Genomic DNA, 21,726 nt, shown 5'->3' on the forward strand with positions numbered 1-21,726 from the left:
TTGGGGTATGTGTTCCACTGGGGAGGTGTGTCACGGAGTGAGGCTGTGTTGGGACAAAAGGAGAAAGAACATAAGATGCAAAGTTTTTCTTTCAGTTTGGTCTGTGCAGTCATTTTCGAATTTCTTGGAGGTCATGCTGTTTGGTACCTAGGAAAGGAATTGTGATTGGTATTCTAGAAAAACAGCAATTTTTAGTGGGAAGCCACTGCCTATTAGCAAGTACAGGCAGAAGTGGCCCATTGTCCTTGAATGCCACGATGTCTGTTTTCGAGGGGTGGGGTGGGGTCTGGTGACTGGCTAGACCTTTTTGGAGAAAACATATAACAAACTTGGCCGGGCGCGGTGGCTCACGCCTGCAATCCCAACACTCTGGGAGGCCAAGACGGGCGGAGATTGAGACCATCCTGACTAACATGGTGAAACCCCGTCTCTACTAAAAATACAAAAAAAACTAGCCGGGCGAGGTGGTGGGCGCATGTAGTCCCAGCTACTCGGGAGGCTGAGGCAGGAGAATGGCGTGAACCCGGGAGGTGGAGCTTGCAGTGAGCCGAGATCGTGCTATTGCACTCCAGCCTGGGCAACAGAGCGAGACTCCGTCTCAAAACAAACAAACAAACAAACAAACATATATATATATATATATATATATATATATATATATATATATAAAACAAACTTAATAAAGCAAACATCTATGTTGTCAAACTTACTGAGTTAAGTAGATGTGAATATAGTTAACTGGGTAGTAGCTTTATAATTATTTTGTCAAGCTTAACACGTGAAATTGTTCCCACTTAGTTACCAGTATTCTTAAATTGTCTTGTCTTGTTTATAACTTAAACTGTGGATTTTATTTAGAGAGTAAATGTGTCTGGAGGCTTTTCGTTATTTCAGACATTAGACGATAGATTCCTGAGGTGCCCGGCCTGTGCCTGAGGCCACATGATGCAGAACTGAAGGAAGATGGGTCTGAGCTGGGTGCTTGGAGCCTAGTCAAGGGTGACCACAGGCCGAGGGAGGAGAAACTTCTGACTTGCAGCATCCTCACAGAAATGCTTTGTGGTGTTATCTCCATTTCCCTGATGGAAAAACTGAGGCCAAGAGCAGTGGGCTAACTCCCCCACCATGGTGTGGAGTTGCTTTATTGCCTCGCCCCCAGCAGAGGGCACATCTGAATGATAATATCTGCTACAGTGCTCAGCCTCTGTAGGAGGCTAGGAATTTTTTTTTTAATAAATAAGGAGCACCATCTTTGTTCATGGCCATTCATTCTACACAGGTTCTCCTCTGTGGCCCAGCACTCTGTGAAGTAAACAGGGCAGGAGCAATTTTCCCATTTTAGAAATTAGGAAATAGAGGCTTTGGGAGGTAAGTGAGCCAGGGTCTCACCGCTGGCCCAGGGCTGCTGCCCGGAGAGTCCTCCACCTGGAGCACTCCCATTCTCCGAGGTCCCCTTGCCAGCTGGCCAGGACTGTCCAGCCTGATCACACTCCTTCCTTCCTTCATGTGCTCAGTGCTTGAAGATGCCAGAGCCCAAGGTCACTTCAGCTAACAAGCCGGTGGCTCTATATTTGGGTGAGCTGATGGTGCTAATGGCAGTGTAGATCTTCATTTTAGAAGATAATTATGTTTTCTGAAAGTCTGCGGAGAATTGTGCCATTGCTTGAGGGGTAGCTAATAAAAATCACCCATCGGGTAAAAGTAGAAGTCAGCAGTAGACCAGCGTTCACCTAAGGAATCATCATCGTCATCACTACCATCATCTTCCTTATCAACAGCCTCGTCTCTAGTCATGACAGATTTGGCCAAAAGGAAAAAAAATAAAGGAGGCCTTTCGAGGACTTAACACTGGGAGGACTTTCCTCCATGCCTCCTCTCTCTGTCTGTCTCCCTAATTTCAGTGAGTCAGTTTTTCCTCCCCATCTGTTTGCTTTCTGGCACTTTACACAACTGTCTGGGCTCTTTCATTTTGCCTTCTGTGGTTGCTCAACTCCATCGTTTCCCTCTCGATGCTTCTCCTTTGTTCCCTGGCAGGCTCCTCTCATCTGCCAGTTTCCAGTCCTATGAAGAGTCAGAGGTGGGTTGTAGTTTTCAGGCAGCATTTTTGTTGCCTGGCAACGTGTAACAAGCATCTTCGGTGGTGGCTGCTTCCCCTAAAACAGAGCCAGGCTGCGGATGTGGTGGACGAAGGAGTCTCTGGGAGCTTCTCTGGGGTCATGGGGAGGAGTTAGGGGAGGGGGACAGACAGACATACAGTCCATGGTGACTCTGAGTGTTGCCATTCTTACTCTTTTATAATAGTCTTGGCACCGGCACGCCCTCTCCTGCCCCATTTCTGGTATCCCAGGTCCTGTGAAAAGGTCCAGTGGTGAAAAGCCTTGGGTTAGGAGCCATCAGAAGTTCTGCGTAACTTGAAAGGCACCTGCCGCAGCTCCCTGAGGCGTGGCCAGCCTGGGCGAAGGCTGCTAGGTGGTTTCCGCTGGTGCTGACTCTTGCTTTATCTTGTACGCACGAGATGCCACAGGCCTCCTGTCTGGAAAGACACCTGGCTTTTTCCTCTGCGGTCAGCCCGGCTGCTCGTCCTCCCGAGGATGGGAGTGGGAGAGAGAAGGGGGACAGAGTGTGATCCAAAAAAAAACATTAAAAACCTGACTTAGAGCTGGAGGGAGCCCTAGAGCTTCTTTAGCCAAATCCTCACGTTGTACACATGAGGAAACCAAGGCCCAAAGAAGACAAGCAACTTGCCCAGAGTTACACCACGAGTTGGGTGGGTCTAAGCTCCCAGCCAAGGGTCTCTCTCCTGGGACTGGACTCTGCCGAGCTCACAGATCTGATGCCCCATGGCTGGAAAGAGGCAGCGTGTGGTGAGAAGTACACCAGATGCCCAGTCCTCTGCTTTCTGGCCTCCATTTGCGTATCTGAGAAGAATGAGGTGCACTGGGCTAGAGGGAGCCCCAAGACTCAGTGACTCTGATGGCAAAGCTGACCCAGCAGGCAGGCCCCTGCTGCCCAGGTCTTCAGCCACGTGTCCAGGGCTGCTGGCGCCGCCCTAGGAAAGCCCAGAAGCTGAGAGGGTCCTGGGCCTCTGAGCTGATGCTCCCCGGGAGAATCCCACTGTGTGCAGAGACCCAGAGCACAGCCACGACACTTGTCACCATCAGGCTGATTTAGGGCAAGCCTCCTGGGCATCTGTGTCTTCAAAGATGTTCTCTTAAGACCCTCATCCTTGATGAGGGCTGCAGCTGTCCACTCCCCTACCTAACCAGTTCTCCATCTTGTGTGGGAAAATGCATAAGAAAACGTTCTCTGAGAATTACGGCTCTTTGGAGCTGGAAGAGGCCCTAATGCATGTGGACCCAGCCCCCCACCCTTCCCAGATGAGGAGAGGGAGGCCCAAAGCTTTGAGGGTTGATGCGAAGGGGGTTTTGCTCTATTCCCTTCAGACCCCACAGAGGAGAAGGCATCTCCAGACGGGTCATCTCTTTATCCTGCTCCGTCCTTTCCTCAAGTAAGAATCTCTCAGTTCAAGAGGCAGAGAGAAGGATTGTTGAAGGCAATCTGTCTCTTCACATCTCTTTCATTCTCCTCCTGGGGCTGAGGAGATGGGTGAGGAGGGGTGCAGGAGGCCCTTGGCCTGAGCACCAGGCCTGGAGCCTTCCCTTCCAGCCGCTGCTCTCCAGAGCTTGGGGTGCACCAGCTTCGAGACTTTAAAAGTTTCTCCAGCAAGAAAGGCCCTTTTGAGGGAAGAGGTGTGTGTGTGACTGGCTGTCTCCATTCCTTTCTTCATATAGTGTTGAGCTTCAGAATTAGCTTATTTCTGATGTGTACCGGAATTTTCAGTTAATCATGTAAACCAAGGCTCAGGTGACTTGGCTGTGGGGCAGGTGGGCCCGGACCAACCCCTGAGAAACTACCCCCATCCTAGACTTTGTCATGCTTCACTTGGCCAGAGCCCACTCCCAGAAAGCACGGCAATGTGCCTTTCTGGGTAGCCCAGGCCTGTGGAGAGGTCAGGGGCAGCTGCGTTCCCTGGGCAGGCTGCTTATGGTCCGGGAGCATCACGCAGTCTCCCCAAGCCCCATGGCCATGGGGGTCCCGGGTCAGGGCATTATTGTGCTTATCCCCGTCCTCAGGCCCCTCATGTTCAGGCCAGACGCTCACCCAGGTGCCCTTGCCCTCAGACTCCTCTCCCTCCAGCCTCTGTCTCTGTCTCCATCCCTGTCTCTCTCTCTCTTTCTCTATCTTCCTCTCTCTCTGATTCCCGGGGGGCTACTTTGCAACCTCTGCTGAGTCAGAATTCTTCCCACTCGCCCTGACGTCCCAGGCTCCTCCTTGGCACCCTGTCTTATCTGTGGCAGGGAAAGACGCCCAACCAGAGCTCCCACGTCCTGCCCTGGGAACCCCACTGCTCTGGGAAACAAAACCAAGAAAATTCCTTCCCAGGGTACTTTTCCTGTGTTGTTCCTCTTTGTTCTTGGTCACAGGGTGATTCCCACCTCCTTCCCACACTAACCCTGCCCAGGTGAGGCTGCAGCTTTGTGTGCCTTCCACAACATTTGCTTGCCTAGGGAGCTGCCTGCCTTTAATTATCTTTGGAAAGCATAGCTGAGAAGAGCAAGACACCCTTCTTTTCTTTAGGGCTCTTGCCAGGAGCACTGCCTATGCAGCACTTCCCTCCAGGGGGTGCCATTCACATCGAAGTCTTCGTGACTGGCACTCCTGGGAGTTGCACAGTGCACAACCTACGCTGCTGAACAGGGCAGCCCTGGCTCTGTCTTACTGTCCTGGGAAGCATGGCTCATTATAACACAGATCCAGGATCAGATACCTGAGAAAGAGAGAATCCCCAGCAGTCTCTCCACTCATCTCCCCTCTCTTTTTAGGCCTCTACTTCCTCCAAGGTGTAATATGGTCAAAGACAGGGCTGTGGATGCAGGCAAGTCCAAGCACGCACTCGGGCCCTGCCACTCAATTGATGTTTTATTTTGTGCAAGTTTCCTAATCTAGTAATTAATCAAGTGATCCTCCCACCTCAACCTCCAGAGTAGCTGGGACTATAGGTACATACCACTATGCCCTGCTAATTTTATTCATTTTTTGTAGAGACATCATCTCACTTGTTGCCCAGTCTGGTCTTGAACTCCTGGGCTCAAGGGATCCTTCTGTCTCAGCCTCCCAAAGTGCTTGGATTACAGGCATGAGCCATTGCACCTGGTCTAATTTTCCAACTCAATAAAATGGGAAGTGACAGTTATGAGTCTTGTTTTTTGAGGATTAAATTAAGTAATGCACATAAAGCTTTGGCCCACATGGCATGTGACTGGCACTTGAGAAATGATAGGGACTATTCTTATCTCTTCAAATAAGATGAGCATCGAGTCCTACCTACCTCACAGAGATAGCCCCAGAAATAAAATGAGTGAGAAGTAGATCATCTCTAAGATCTTTGAGGAAGTATTTTGCAAGAATCCCAACTACTGTTGTTCTTCTCTCTGTATATAAAAAACGAAGAGCTGTGAAGCCCCTTTGCTTCCGAGTCATGCTCTGTGACTGATGGGAGATGTCGGGAAAGGCTCAACCAGGAGAGAGAAAGCTTACAGACACGGGCGGCAGACTGAGGGCCCCGGGCAGGTGGAGCTGAATGAAAACCACAGACAGACAGCAACCGTGAGAGAAAGCAGAGACCCAGTATGGCTTTAAACAGAAAGCAGAGGCCCGCAGCAGGGAGTGAGATGAGACCAGGTTTAAATGTCACTTTCCCCTAAGTTCTTATTCATTCACAGCTTCCTTCAGTAGCTCTGACCAGCTTTCTCAGCACCTGCTGACCGACAAACCAACTGACCAATGGAGGCTGGTGCTGGGGGTGGAGATGGCCAACAGCCCATGGTAACAAGTAAGGGAGAGTGGGGAAAAAGGGGCTCCACGGAGGGCACTTGATCCAGGACGGCTTTCTGGAGGAGGTGATTTCCTAGGCCTAAGGGGCCTCCAGGCAGAGGGGCCAGCATAAGCGAAGCTCAGAGATGGGGGAGCATGGATTGCAGGAGAGAATAAGCAGTTGCTTGCCTGGGTGTCGTAAGATGCCGCAGTGCACCCAAGGCTGCAGGAGCAGGCAGGGGCTTTTTCACCAGCCTAAAGATTTTGGAATGACTCCTCTATCAGCCGACAGTTTCCAACCTTATTTATGTACTTGTTTCTTTGATTCCAGCGACGCAGGAGAGATGGTATTCAGACACCCGACTTCTGCTGTGGGTGTGCCCTAGGTTATAAATCATTTTCATCAGGCTAGCTGGAGTCCTGGCCCTTCCTTTCCACTGAAGAAAGCAAATCAGAGTACAAGACAGCGAGAGTGGTATTATCACAGGATAGCCTTGAAACTGCCATAACAAAAAAATAAATTGTTCAAAATGTCAATCCTTCAACTACCATAAGGCCCAGAGAGATTGTTTGTGTACCCCAGTGTGTCACTGCGCAGAGGCTGAGAACGTCCCCTCTTCTCTTCCCACACCTAGGCCCGGGGGAGCCACTGGTAGATTGGGAGCAGGGGAGGGTCTGGAATTTCGGAAAGATCTCCCTGGCTGCAGTGTGGAAGGGGGATTTGAGGGGAAGACGGGACACCAGTTGTGGAAACTGCTGTAGTAACAGAGCTGTGACAGGATGCTCTCCCCGCACCGCCCGGGACAGTGGTGGCTGGGATGGAGAGCAAGGGCAGTTTTGAGAGAGCTGGAGGAGCCAGCGCCCACCGGACTGACTCACTGGATGTGGAGTGATGGGGAGGAAGCTCAGGAACAGTGCCTGGTGTCCTAGTATGGCTGGATGGATAGCTGGTGGGACTGCCCACAAATAGGAGGTGCAGGATGAAGGGGGCCGGGGTTGCAGGGCACCTGGGCAGCAGGGAGATGGCAGGTAATGAGCAGAGTTGGGGATCAGTTGAGCTTAGTTTACCTCCCTCCAGAGATGTCCCACATTGGGGGGACCCATGCACCTATTCCAGATGTTACCGTCCCCACTTCACAGCACAGGATTCTGCCTGGCGACATTTGATGCCATCTGTATCTGGCCACCCAGTGGGTGCCAAATGCAAGTTTGCTGAATAAGCAAAATCAAACCGAAGCAAACAAAGACTGGTGTCCCCAAGGGATGACCAGCTCCTTGGAGGCAGAAACCCTTTCCCTCTAGGGCAGAGCTTCCTCTGTGGGTCCTCACAGGGGCGGGTGGGAGAGAGACTGAACGAGTGAAAGGGAAAACAAGAGGAGAGACGAGAAGGAGGTGGAGACAGTGCTTCAAAGGAGAAAAAAAGAAAAAGAAGCGTGAGAGAGAAGAAGAAAGAACAGAGAGGGGCAAAGGCAGGAAAAATAGAGGAGGAGGATGAAGACGGAGGGGTTTGGGGTGAGGGTAATGGTGCAGGCCAGCTGTGCCCGTGAGTTCACGGGGTTCTGCTTATTAAACCCCAGCACTGGCAACTTTGAGAAGTTGCTCAGAGTTCCTTCCCCGCCCTGCTTCTCCCTCCAACTCACCTCAGCCTTCTCCTGAGCCTGCCACTCCACCCGCAGCACTGTCATCCCAGCCCATACCTGCTCCTCTGAGATGGCTCTGTGTCCCCTGCGCAGTGGCCCCCCGCCTCAACTTGGCATCACTTGTCTCCGTTGTAATGCGGCCCTTTTTTGCCTTGGTGTTCTTTGGTGTCTGCCTCCTTTCTAGAACTCTTAAGTTCCCAAGTAGGCACCAAGCCAGGCACACAGTAGGGGGCTCATTTCTATTGCTGACCAAATGAACTCATTTACTAAGTTCCAAAATTTGTGCCAGGCACTGTGCAGAGTTTTATGTTTTTCATCCATGTAATCATCCACGTGGTCCTGTACAAGGTTTTACTGCTTCATTTTACAGAAGTGAAGCCCGAGACAGAGAGAGGTAAGCGCCTTCCCTAGGCCACACAGCTAACAGGTGGCAGGGCTGGGATCCAGACCCCCATCTGTTGGACTCTCCGCCCGTGCCCTCTCTGCCACGCCACCTCCAAATACCGTGGAAGACATGCTTCCCATGGGAACAGTGCTGCTTCCGAGCATATTGTTTTTCTCTATTTTCATGCATTTTATTAAACATTTCCAAATCAGGAAACATGGAAATATTTTTTAATAAGAATAAAGGAAACATTGCAAATTGAGAAACTGACTCAGAAGGATTTGCCAGATGAGCCATCTGGTTTTTAATTTAATAACCATTCAAAGAGGTTGACAGTGCTTCCCTCTAAGAAGAAAATGGACCATGGAAGGAATGGCAGCTGGCTTCCCTCAAGTGGTGCATCCATTTGCAAGGTGGAGAAGTTGAGCAAGACCAAGAGACCCAAGAGAAGAGAAACACACTCCAAGAAAAGCTTGGCCGATGCTGGTGTTGAAGCTTCCCCACCCAGGCCCGCGGAGGTTGCATCCAGCTGTGTGACACCAGCCAGCTGTCCCACCTCTTCCAGAGTTGCTCAGAAGCTTCTACAGAAAACCACTAATGGAGACAGAGATGCCACCACCTCAGTGAAAAAAAGCCACACCAACCAAACCCGTGTGTTCACAGAGCAAGAGCAAGCTGCGGTTGTTTGGCGGCAAGTCGCATTTGTTTGTTGGAGCCGTTGTGCTCTGGTGGTGCTGGTTTTCTCTCCTTTTAAAAATAACTGGAGGCCTTGCACCATGCTGTTAGTTCTTAGCGCTGGAAATAAAAGACTAGATTTAGAGTTGCCTTGGAAAGATCCAGGGCTGTTAACTTGAATTACCTGGTAGAGGAAAACGTCATTATTTTCCTAAATTCAAAGCCAATTCTTGAAAAATAGGACACAGAGGTGAAGTGGATGGAGGGGTGACTTTATATATGCATATGGTGTCCTGGGCACGTGGTTCGATAGTCTTGTGATCAGCCCTGAGTCTTCAAAGCCATTCATTTTATATTTTAAGATGTTTATAAGGGAAATTGTTTTTGAGAAAAGAACGAACTGGTTTTTTTTTGTTGTTTTTTTTTGTTTTTGCCTTGATGTGAATTCACCAACTGGCACAAGCAGTAATAGCCCTGAAGTCACCTTAAGCCATTTATTCCTCAGCTGCTTTGAATTTCAATGGGATTCTTTCACACACCTCAAGCATTTCTGAAATGCTCCTAAAGGAGCTCATAATACCCTTAAGAAATGGTGATTTTACCCCATTTTCTCCATAAAGCTGGAATCACATGCCCTAGCATGCTGAGGGTATTTGATAATTAGAAGTTGATTATACTGGGGACCTGGACAAAGGCAGAGCTGGGAATGGGAATAAAACCCAGGACTCCATGAAAATCTCTTTCCTTTCATAATAGCTTCTAATTCAGGCTTCTAATAGCTTCGAATGCCAGTCACACACACAGCCTCCCGGCCATCACCTACTGGCAGTGGCTGAGCGGGTACTTTGCCAAGCTGGAATGGTCCCTGCCCAGGCACACAGGTGCTGCCTCCATGCCCCACCCTGTGCCCAGCTCACTGCAACTGCCATTTTTGGCAGCCGAGAAAATACAGGTTTCAGTCCCAGTCTTTTCACTTAGTTGCTGTGAGAAGTTAGTTAGGTCAGTTACACACTGGAGCTTTGCATTGATTCACTGTAAAATCGGGTAACAGCTCTTATCCTGCTGGTCTTGTCCCACTGGCTTGTGAGAAAGACGAAGTGGGGCCATTCATTCATTCATTCACTGGACAAATATTTATTGAGCACTAGGGATATAGCAGTAAACAAAACAGAAAAAGTCCTTTCCTCCATGAACCTGATATTTTAATAGGGGTTGACAGTCAATAAATACAAAAATAGGCCACATATCTATTATGTCAGGTGGTGATAAGTGCTGTGGAGAAGAATGACTCGGTGAAAGCTGGCCTGGTGGGTGTGGGGCAGTAGTGCACTTGGAGACAGGGTGGGCGGGGAACACCTTACTGAGAAGCTGACATTTGTGCAAAGGCCTGAAATTATCTGGGATAAGAGCCTTCTAAGTACAGATGTCCCGTGACTTACTTCACAATAAACCCACAGTAAGTTGAAAAAATAATAAGTTGAAAATGCACTGAATGTACCTAACCTACTGATCATCATAGCTTAGCCCAGCCTACCTTAAACGTACTGGGAACGCTTACGTCAGCCTGCCGCTGAGCAAAATCACCCGGCAGCACAGTGCCCTGTAGAGGACCTTGTAGAGTACTGGTGATCACCTGGTTAACTGCGAGCTGCCCAGCATGGGGAGGGAGAGTTGCATCACAGATTCCTGGGAAAATATCAACATTCAGAATTTGAGGTACACTTTCCACCGACTGTGTATTGCTTTTGCACTGTTGTAAAGTGGCACCATTGTAAGTCAGGGCCATCTCTGGAAAGAACAGCAGGTGAGGGGCTCTGAGGCAGGAGTAAAGCTGGCTGGGTGAACGAGCTGCAGAAACCCCAGGTGGCAGGGCCAGTGGGCGAAGGTGAGATGGACTCAGAGAGGCCCCCAGGTTGGGGACCCCAGGAGACTTTGGCTTTTTTTCTGAGGGATACAGGAACTTTTGTCTTACTTTTTTTAGAGGGCCTCTCTGGCTGCTGTAACGGGACTAGCTTGGGGCAAGGGTCGCCCAGGCAGAAGCAGGAAGGCCAGTGAGGCAACTACTGCAGTGGTCCAGGTGAGAGGGAGGGGCTGGTCCAGGTGAGAGGGCGGGGCTGGTCCAGGTGAGATGGTGGGGCTGGAGCAGGTGAGAGGGCGGGGTTGGTCCAGGTGAGAGGGCGGGGTTGGACCAGGTGAGAGGGCGGGGTTGGTCCAGGTGAGAGGGCGGGGCTGGAGCAGGTGAGAGGGCGGGGTTGGTCCAGTTGAGAGGGCGGGGTTGGTCCAGGTGAGAGGGCGGGGTTGGACCAGGTGAGAGGGTGGGGCTGGTCCAGCTGAGAGGGGGGGGCTGGAGCAGGTGAGAGGGCGGGGTTGGTCCAGGTGAGGGGGCGGAGCTGGTCCAGGTGAGAGGGCGGGGTTGGTCCAGGTGAGGGGGCGGGGCTGGTCCAGGTGAGAGGGCGGGTTTGGATGAGGTGAGAGGGTGGGGCTGGTCCAGGGTGGCCACAGACCAGGGATGACAGGCGCTCCAATTCTGGAGATATTTTGAAAGCAGAGGTGACAATTTAATGGAGATAAGGGGTTTAAGCTGCGAGTCACCATGTGAAGAGAAGGGGCTGCAGCCACCCAGAAGAACAGCGACGATTAAAAGGAGAAGCCGGGAGGAGTTTCTGTTTTCCTACACAGCAGCATCTGCTGCCTGTTCTTTCCGTGCGGCTGCCCTTGTCGCTAGGACGAAGCCCCAGGTGTGAGGCTCCTGCAGAGGCCGTGACACGCCTCTGTCTGTATCACTCGCTGAAGGCTGATGGAGCCCGTGCACATTCACTCCTCACCACAGCCTCGTGAGGCAGGCAGGACGGCATCATTACACTCTGCTTCCCGGAGAAGCAGCAGGCCCCGAGTCCGTGGAGTGATCTGCTGAAGGTCACAGAGCCATTTGGCATGAAAGGCAGTCTCTGGGCTCCAGATCTTGTGTTCTTTCTGCTATGCCAAGGCTAACCATAGACACACAAGATGAAAATAGCACTTTTTTTTAGTGCACCTATGTGCCTGGCACTGCTCTAATCATTTTAGACATATCAGCTCCTTTAACCCTCACGGTAACTCTCTGTGAGGTGGTACAAGTATTATCCTCTTTTACAGGTAGGAAGACTGAGGATAAGTTCATGTAGACATTAAGGTGCAAAGCCGGGATTCAAACAGGTGTTCTGGCCCTGGAACCTGTGAGTTCAGCCGTGACCCCAGCCAGCCAGGCGACCTCTCCGCAAGCTGGTGTGCGGGCAGCAGGCAGATACTGCTGATGCCACGTGGTGTGTGAGACACAGGCAAAGAGCTCTGGTTGGCTGGGTGGGTCAGGATGGGATTTGAAGTGGGCCCTGAAGGGCCAGTTAGAAGACATCAGGGAGGACAGGGCAGGGTGACAGGAGCAAGAGAGCTGTGTGTGCAAGGCAAGCTTGGAGCACAGCAACGCTGAAGCGGCAGTCAGAGCAGGAAGCCAAGAAGGCACAGTCGAAGTGGGAGGAAAGCAGGCCGGTGAGCCGCTGCAGATGCCAGAGGAGGGCCGTGTTCCGAGGAGGGAGGCACCGGTGGGGGTCAGAGGCCACCAGGGGGCCAAGCCAGGTATGTGTTGTTGGCTTCTTCATTGGAGAAATTCTCAAGCACAGGGTTCACAGCTCAGTGGGCAGGTCTGACTGTGTGGCTCTGAGGATTGACTGGAAGGCAAGGACAAAGCAGTCCGTTTGGCTGCTTTGGAGTTCTGCAGAGGGTCTGGTTCAATGCCTGCAAATTTCCAACAAATCAGACCCAGGACAAATGGCTAGAGCCATCATATCATGTAGATCCATGTGAAAATAATCCTTTTTATTTTATTTTATTTTATTTTATTTTATTTTTTTAACAAAACTGGTTTTAAAAAGTGTTCAAACTCTTTTGGAGAAGAAGGAAGAAGAGGCAGTCATTTCACTTTGGCTTATTTTCTGTCACCCTAGTGCTGTAACAGATCACAGCTAGTGTCACGAAGCTGAGTTCTTATTAATAGTGAGAACTGACTCCAAGCTCAAGGAATTTGGCAGCCACTTTGACAAAGGTTTAGTCTGCCGAAGAGAACAGCTGAAGTCATTTTAACATGATTCGCTGAATTACTGAAGCAAGCCTCACTTGTGTAGGGGGACAGGAAAAGCAGCATGCAGGCCTTATTCAGCCCACAAGCATTTTAGTGAGTACCTATTATGTGCTAGACCCTGAGAATGTACCAAGGAAAGGCTACAGAGAATACTGTAATATAACTTCAGGGTTAGACAAATAGACCAATGGAACAGAATAGAGAACCAAGAAATTGTACCACTTCCACATATAATTCATGAGACAGAGGAAGCATTGAAAGCTAGTGGGGGAAAGGATGGTCTGCATATTAAGTGAAACTGAGATAATTGCTTACCCATGTGAAAAAAAATGAAGTTGTATCCCTGCTTCGCACCATATGCAAAATCAATTCCAGGCAAATTAAAGACTTAGAAAGGCAACATTTTAAAACATGTAAAAATGTTACAATCTTGGGGGGGAACCATTATTGCAGAAACCAAATAACTGCTAATTATAAATTAAAGGATGATAAAGTCACCTACAGTAAAATTTAAAACTTCTATTCATCAAAAATACCGTAGAGAAAATAAAAAGGCAAGGCACACACTGGAAGTAGATATTTGCAACACACAAACTGATGAAATTCTTGTTATCTAGAATATATAACTTTTAAAATGAGAACAAGACACAAACAAGCCAATAGAAAAGTGGACAAAAGTCATGAATGACATGCCACAGAAGAGAAAGTATGAATGACACAGAAATATATGAAAGGCTACTTAAGCTTTTATCATGGAAATGTGAAGTCAAATCTCGATGAGATCCCGATTCACCCACGAGTTTGGCGAAGACTAAAGTCAGATCATGGCAAGTATTAATGAGGATATGGAGCAACAGGAATTCTTCTCCACCACTGGTGGAAGCCTAATTGGCACTGGCATCTTAGAAAACAACTTGGCATTTTCTAATGAAGTAAAATATGTACATATCCTACAAACCAGCAAACCCAGTCTTAGGTATGTGTCCTAGAGAAACTCTTATGCAGTGTACCAGGAGCTATGACTAAGAATGTTTGGGCTGGGTGAGGTGGCTCATAGCTGTAATCCCAACATTTCAGGAAGTCGAGGCAGGAGAATCTCTTGAGCCTCAGAGTTCGAGGCTACAGTGAGCTATGATTGTACCACTGCAGTCCAGCCTGGGCAACAGAGCAAGACCCTGTCTCTAAAAACATAATAACAATAAGTCAATAAAAACAATGTTTGTAGCAGTATTTATGATTAGAGGAAAAACCTGTAAGCTATCCCAATGTCCATCAATAGATGAATGAATAAATAAATCATGGCATATTCATACGATGAAATACAATACAGGAATAAAAATACCCTATAGCCACATATGTCAGTATAATATATATGTTGAACAGAAAGGAAGCAATTCATAGAAGGGTTCACTGTATTAATTATCTGTTGCTGCATAACAACTTGCTCCAAAATTTAGCAGCTAAAAACAACAGACATTTACTATCTCACAGTTGCTGTGGGTCAGGAATTCAGGTGCAGCTTAAATGGGTACCTCTGGCTCAAGGTCTCTCATGAGATTGTCAGGCTGTCAGCCAGGGCTATCATCTCACCTCAAGGATTCACTTAAAGAGCACCTGCTTCTAAGCTACTCATGTGGTGATTGGCAGGCTGTGTCCCTTGCCATGTGGCACTCCACGGGATTGCCTCCACGACATGGCCAGTGGCTTCTCCCAGGGAGAGCAATCCAAAAGAGAACTAGTGAGAGATCACCCAAGACAAAAACCATGATCGTACCATAACCTAACTTCAGAAATGAAAGTCTATCACTTCTGCCACACTCTATGTGTTAAAAACCAGTTACTGGGTCCAGCCCACACTCAAAAGGAAAGGATTGCAAAAGTGTGTGAAGACCTCAAGAGGAGGGGGGATATCGAGGCCATTTGAGAAGCTTCCTACCATACTCTTGTAGTATGATTTCATCCTTATGAAGGTCAGAAATAGGACAAATGAAATTACATATTGCTTAGGCAATCCTACCTATGTGGAAGCACTATGAAGAAAAAGAGGAAATGATAAACATGACATTCAGGGTAATGTTGATCCTGGGGTGGGGGGCGCTGAGAATAGAGAGAACACACAAGTAGATTCCACAGGTTGGAGTTGGATGGTGAGTTCATGGTGCTTATTTTCTTTTTGTGTTTCTTAATGTCATTTAGTGTTGTGTGTAGTTTTGTTTTTTTCTCTTTGGTTTGGTTTTCTGTTGATATGATCAAAGTTACATGTGCATACACTGCAGAGTCAGTCCTTCTGTGGTATTTGCTGTCTTCCACCAGCTCTTCCCATTTACCCTTCTCCAGAGGCAGCTACTTTTACCTCCTTTTGCTAATTAGTTTTAGTATTTGCCTCCATGTCTGTGAGTAATATGTGTGTATTGCTATCCTCTGATGCTTTGGTTTGTTTAGGTATTACCTATTCCCTTCCCACTCTGAGAGATGAAAATTCAGCTCCCTTTCCTCTTCTCCAACTCTTCCTCACCCTTCATCTTCCTTTTATAATTATATCATAATTTTGGTTAAAGCAGTAATCAGTGTTTACATTAGTCAGTCAACACTAATTTGACTCTATTCATAGTTGAGCCGCCTTGTAGTAAAATATAACTTTTCCCTTCCTGCGGAACTTTTCATTTTTCGTGGAGTTGTTAATGATCATGTTTGTGCGTTTGCTTAGTTTTCTATGTATTTGTCATTAAATCAAGTGCAAACCCTGGCAGTTGTCTAAATCTCTCTTCAGGATGTTCAGGCACATTAGATTTTCTATCAATTTCATCTCCTTGGAAGTGTCTCCCAGAGCCTCTCGACCTGCTCCAGCCTGGACGGGTTGTCCTCCGCGCCTGGTGTGCACCTGTCCTACAGGGACCTCCCGGTACCATCACCCTGAGCTCATTGCCTTTATCCCTTGTCTTCCTCCTTGGTTTACTTCTTTGTTTTGGTGAAGCATACCTCCTGTGGCTTCCTGAGAGAGGGTGCCTGGGAGGCAAACCCGTGACAACCTTGCATATCTGAAAATGTCTTCCTTCCACCCTCAGACTGAACTCATACTTTGGCCGATTCAGATTTCTGGTCTCTGGTTTGGAATTCTGATTTGGAAATAATTTTCCTCCAGAATTTTGAAGGCTTTATTCCATGGCCTTCTAGCTTCCAGTGTTGCTGTCAAAAAGTCCAAAGCTGTTGTAATTTCTGGTTCTTCGTATCTGGCCTCTTTTATACCTTCCCTCAAAACCCCTAAAGCTCTGTGGGATTGTCTCCTTTCCCCTGGTGTTCTGAAATTTCACAATAATGTGCCTTGGTGTGCATCTATTTTCATCTGCTGTGCTGGGGACAGTGAGCCTTTGCTCTAGAAACTCATGCCCTTAAGTTCTGGGGATTTTTATTTTTGAATGATTTTTAAAATAATTACTTCTCTCCTTCTTTTCCCCCCAGTTGTTTCTTTCTGTAACTCCTACTATTTGAATTGGGAGACTGATTCACTGATTTTCTCATATTTTCTTTCCCTTTCTCTCCTTTTAACAGATGGTGGGGGGTCTCGCTGTGTCCCCAGCCTGGAGTGCAGGGGCGCAATCTTAGCTCACTGCAGCCTCAACCTCCTGGGCACAAGCAATTCTCCGGCCTCAGCCTCCAAGCAGCTGGGGGATACAGGCACGCACCACAATGCCCAACTTCATATTTTCTTTCATTTTCATTCTTTGTCTTTTTCTGCTTTTTGGGAGACTTCCTCGATTTATCTTCTAGCCCCTCTAGGAAGACTTTTTTCATACAGCATTCCATTCTTGTCTCGTGGGTCTAGTATCTTATTTTATCTCTCTTACGTTAATTATAGGGTTTTTCTTTCAAGAGTTCTCTCTGTGAATGGTCTGTATTTGATCCAGAGTTCCTTCTTTTTGTTTGTTTAATTGACTGGTTTGATCTGTGTCTTTAATGTTAGAGACTCCTGGCTGTCTGGGGATTCCTGGTTGCCTGTTTATTTTTAAAAGTAGGGGACTAACAATTTTGAGCTGTAAGGGATTTGAGGGAGCAAAAGTAGACATACGTCTCTACCATCTTTGCCAAGTCATATAGTCATTTGTATCTCTCATTTATTTCATGTTAAGAGGTGAAAAAAAAATCCATAGTCCACACCCTGAAAGATAAATCAGTAACTGTAATAACTATCCTTGAGCTCAAAGAAAAATTGTATCTTTTCCTCCTCAGCCTTTAAAGAAAAACATGGAGCTATCCCTGCCCCCCAATTTTCGATTGCAAAAAATAGCACGAGATTAGTATGTGAATTTGTGACATGTGTAAACCGCTCTAAAATTGTGAATAGGTTTAGAAACCTTTTCTCCCTCCTCTCTACTCCCACAGTCCTGAATCACCAGCCCAGCCTTCTGGCTCATCACTTCCTGCTTGGTGAGTTACATGCATGTCTTATCTCCATGACGATGCTCCAAGCCACTGGAGAGCAGGGTGCATGTCCAATTCATCTCAGCGTCTTCTGTAGCCCCCACCAGAGGAGCGATCACTGAAGGCTGACAAACAACGAAGGACACTCTCAAGACCTTCATCTCCTCTGCTTAGCACACACAGTTAGCACCCACAGAAATTTATTACGGTGAATGAAAAAAGAAACCCACAAGAATATAATTTATATGTAATTCCACTTTGGTCTCTAATCTCTTTACCTTGGCATCCTCCCACATATGAATAGGATGCTCCATGATCCTAAGGGCAGTCAAACAGCCAGGGAGCGCGAATTTAATCCTCAGGGTTTGCAGGGAAAAGAGGACTGTGGAGACCCGTGTGCACAACAAAACCCATGATGTGACAGAGCATGGGCTACAGATTAAACCCTAACTTCATAGTTAGGTATTCAAGGCTCTCCATTGCTTCTCCCTGGACACCTGCAAAGCTTCTAGCAGCGTTCCTTATCTGGGGCCTGACCTCTGTAGTCAGTCTTGCATGTAGAAGAATTTTCAGATACCAAGTGTCTCATGTCCTTTCTTTGTCCAAGAACTTACAGTTGATTTATTTTGTATCTGTATCAAATAGTTCTCCAGCCTAAACTTCAAGACATCTTCATGAATGCCTCACCACTCCACTGCACGTGTAAATCCATGCCCCTGTATTTTTCTGTCTGTTGTTTCTCAGACTGATAACACCTGCGCCCTCTCAGCAACGATAATGGCCGACATTTAGTGAGCACTTACTTTGGGCCAGCCACTGTGCTGGTATTGCTTGTGGGTTATTTTACTTAATCCTCCCATCAGCGGATAAGGAAATTGAGTGACAGAGAGGGTACGTCACTTGCCCACAGCCATGGAGCTACTAAACGTTGGAGCTGGAGCTCCAAGCCAGGCAAGCCCAGCCCAGCCCAAGATCACTGGCTCAGCTCAACTCCTCACTGCTAAACTGCCTCAACCACGCTTCCTCAGACCTTACCCAAGACTTGTCTTCCAGAAAATGTTTTTTGGAAGAACTGAGGACCCTGGCTGTGACTCTACTACATTTATGTGTTGCCGGCTTGTGGCATGGAGCTGCCTTTACGTCTTCTCCCTTCTGTGTCCCCTCCCACAGTCACTGAAGTCTTGCTTTAGAAAAGCTAAAGTCTGATGTTTTCACCACTGTCTCAGCACAGGGTCTGAGGGTCAGCGTCTGCCGCCATCCCTCCAGCCAGAGAGCAGCCTGCTGGGAGGGGAGGGGTTGCATTGACCTGAAGGCCTAGCGGGCAGAGCGAGCAGGCAGGGAGGCAGCTGTCTGTCGAAGGCCACAGCAGAGCTGGGAGGGGCTGCCACGCTGGGCCACAGTCAGGGGTAGATGAATCCCGGGAATCCGAGTTGGGAGCCACCAGCCTGTGCTACTCAAAGATAGCCAGGGGAGCAAAGGCAGGCCCCGCCAGGGGACATGAGGCCCATGCAGCCAGCCAGGGGCCCTCAGGGTGGTAACAGAGCATCCCTGGGGAGCAAGTGTAGCAGATGGAGAGGGCAGGCAAGGCCATCTCATCAGCAGAGCTTTGGGGAGGGGGTATCTTTCCTTCAGATGTCCCCAGAAGTACCAGACACCTATGTCCTTGTGCAGACAGCCACAAAAAGGCTAATGCCATGCCACCCGCCGGGTCCCCAGTTGCTGGCCAAGGGCTCAAGTGGGCTGGAGAGCCCACCACTGATGTGCTCACAGGGATCTGCTGGGGCCAGGCTCTGGTGGGTGAGAAAGGCTGTGGCCTGCGTCTCTGTCCCAGCTTTGCACACCTGTTTCTTGCCTGGCCACCCCACCTCTGTGTCCTGTCTCTTCAAATACCCTGCTCGCCACCCGCAGACCACTCTTCCCAGCAAGCTGTGTCATCTTGTCATTCCTGTGCTCAAGAACCCAGAGTCTCTTCTAAGGCCTCTAAGGCAAAATCCAAGCTGCTTATCCCAGAATTCCAGGCCTTCCTAAATCTGACCCCTGGTCTCTGAAGCCCCCTGGTCGCCTGCTACTAGAGCCCAGGCAATCTCCTCTCACCGAAGCTTCCTCATTATCCCCAAGACACATGCCAGTCGCTTTTGCCTCTGATATTGAGTGAAACAGTGAGAGGAGCATGGGCTTTGCTTCCTGTGTGTCCTTGGGCAAGTCACCCAGTGTCTCTGTGCCTCCTGCTGCTTACCTGGGAAATACTTTAAAGGCTGTTGTGAGATTAGAATGTTCGCGTACAAAGTGCCAGCCACACAGCAGGTGCTCAACACATGCACAGTATCCATCATACTGTGCTCTTGCTGCTCCCTGACTTGATGGCCCTGTCTCCTTTCTGACTGGCTGAACTCCTGCCTCCTTCCAGGTCCATCTCTCGATGCACCTATACATGCAGCCTGCCCTGCACGCCTCACTTAAGGTGGCAAGGGAAGGAAAAGCAGCGTTTGCCTATCACTCGCTGGGCACAGACCCTGTGGGGGCGTGGAGATCCCTGATGATGGCAGCGAATCCTTCTAGGGGCCTCCTTGTGCTAGGCCTGTCCCGGCACATTGTGTTCATTAACTCATGGAAGCCCTGATGGTAACTGACTTCCATAGATTCAGGTTCCTAAATGACTTTCTACTCTATCCAACCTAGTTGGTTTGGTCTCCCTGGCCCTTTGTTTTTAGCTTGCCCGTCCAGTGGCCTCCAAGTGGCTAAGAGGAGATTTTATCAAGAAGTGAAGCCCTACATTATAAAATGAAGAGTCTATTGTGTGTTGTTCAGGCTGATCCCATTAGAGAACGGTTTGGAAGAGGATCCACCTTCACCAGCCCTGCCACCCAGCCTGCAACCAGCTCCCTTGCTGCACTTTGTATAAGCCCTGGGCTTTCATTAGGGTCTTCTGCCCAGAGCACCCATTCCTCTGGGCCTGCCTGGAAAATGCAAGCCTTGCTCTTCTGTGGCACCTCTGTGGACCCTCATGTGTTTGGGTCAAGGTCATTGCCCTCTGCCTCTATCCCCAGGGCACCTTGTCCACCCCCTGATTGCACCCCTCTGCAGATGCCTGCCTCCTTGACAAACCCCTCTCCTGGGCTGAGTCTCTGAGGGCAGGGGCTGTATGGTGTTCATTTTTGTATTTCAGTACTTGGCACAGAGCCTGACATGCAGCAGGCCTTGGTGTTGGGGTTGAAGGGAGGGAGGAAGGGGATGAGGTGGAATAGGCATCCGGAGAGGAAATGGTGCTGATGTTTCCAGCTGGTTCGTCTCAGGGTGGGGCAAGTACAAGTCCCTGTCAGACTCAGAAAGGCAGGTCTCTGTGGACACCCCAGGGCCCCCTCTAGAGATAGCTCCACGAGAGCCCCAGCCGCCACAGCTTCCCTCTAGACCCCCCGGGAGATACCAGTCTTTGAAATGCTTCAACTTTCTTAGAGGAAATCGCTGAGTATGTTTGATAATTTTTTTTGACATTTTCCCTGTTCAGGAGCTTGTGATTTCAGATTAATCACATCCACATACATTTAGACTGTCGGCTTGGAAGGGAAAATTTGAATTTTATTACTGCATGATTTCATCCAAAGCTATCTTACCAACACTAAAAGGGTGTCTACAATGAGGTGCAAATCATGACAAAACATTTTATCTCTGGGACCAAGCTCATGGCAGGAGGCCAACGGGATGGGGGGGCTGCAGGTGGGACCTGGGTGGGCACAGTCGCAGCCCCTTCAGTAGCCTAAAGAGCTCTGTGTGAGCCACTGTCACTGCTGCCTCTTCCTCAGCCAAATATCTCATTTCCTTCCCCCCTCTAGGTTTGCCCACAGCCCTTACTCCCGGGAATGGCTGTTCATCAACTAACTCCTGTCTTCCCCTCGGCAGGTACCATGACCAGCAGGACGTAACTAGTAACTTTCTGGGTGCCATGTGGCTCATCTCCATCACATTCCTTTCCATTGGTTATGGGGACATGGTGCCCCACACATACTGTGGGAAAGGTGTCTGTCTCCTTACTGGCATTATGGTGAGTACCCGCCTCTGCCCATTCCCTACCCTCAAAATGTGGCAAAGAGCAGAACTCTTTCTTGCAAGCACGTAGGGGCCTTCCTAGCCACAGCGTGGGGGGCGGCTGTTAGTTAACCAACCTGCGTGTGTGTCCCCTATACATAAAAAGGCAGGTGGGAAATCTGCAATGGTTTCTCACTTTTCAGTTGACTTTTCTAAGGTAAGAATGAGACCTGGACTCCTGGCAGTTAATGGTCTATTCACAGCTCCCTCAAAATCAGCTGGGTGAAGCTGGTCCTGGCCCGATGCTCTGATGCCCACTGCACTGCTGTGCAGCCCCCCAGTTTGCTCACCTCCAGTGAGCATTGGGGCTTGCAGTTTATTGTCCTCCTTCCTGTTCCCTTGGTCCCACAGACCTTGGCACCATTTCTGATCATATTTAGCTGGAACTCACAGAAGCAGGGACTGGGGAAAGAGCACTGAGTTGGCTTTTGGGACCTGTGTCCTGGACGGGGCTGGCCATGTGGCTCTGGGCTGGCTCTTGCCTTTCCCAGGCTTCTGCTTCCACTTCTGCCTATGGTGGGGCTGGGCTTTAAGTG

General features: G+C 49.0%; 1 protein-coding gene across 3 annotated transcripts in view; it reads left to right on the forward strand.

The window, feature by feature from the left end:
• The window catches only part of KCNN3 (potassium calcium-activated channel subfamily N member 3), a 167,559-nt gene that overhangs the window by 118,633 nt on the left and 27,200 nt on the right, over positions 1 to 21,726 (forward strand). For all 3 annotated transcript variants that reach the window (XM_005541654.5, XM_065545177.2, XM_005541655.5), the window contains one exon: positions 21,005 to 21,146. In XM_005541654.5, the coding sequence (XP_005541711.3) occupies positions 21,005 to 21,146 (142 nt within the window). The remainder of the gene's footprint in view (positions 1 to 21,004; positions 21,147 to 21,726) is intronic.

Source organism: Macaca fascicularis, chromosome 1, assembly GCF_037993035.2.
Source record: "Macaca fascicularis isolate 582-1 chromosome 1, T2T-MFA8v1.1".
Classification (NCBI taxonomy): domain Eukaryota; kingdom Metazoa; phylum Chordata; class Mammalia; order Primates; family Cercopithecidae; genus Macaca; species Macaca fascicularis.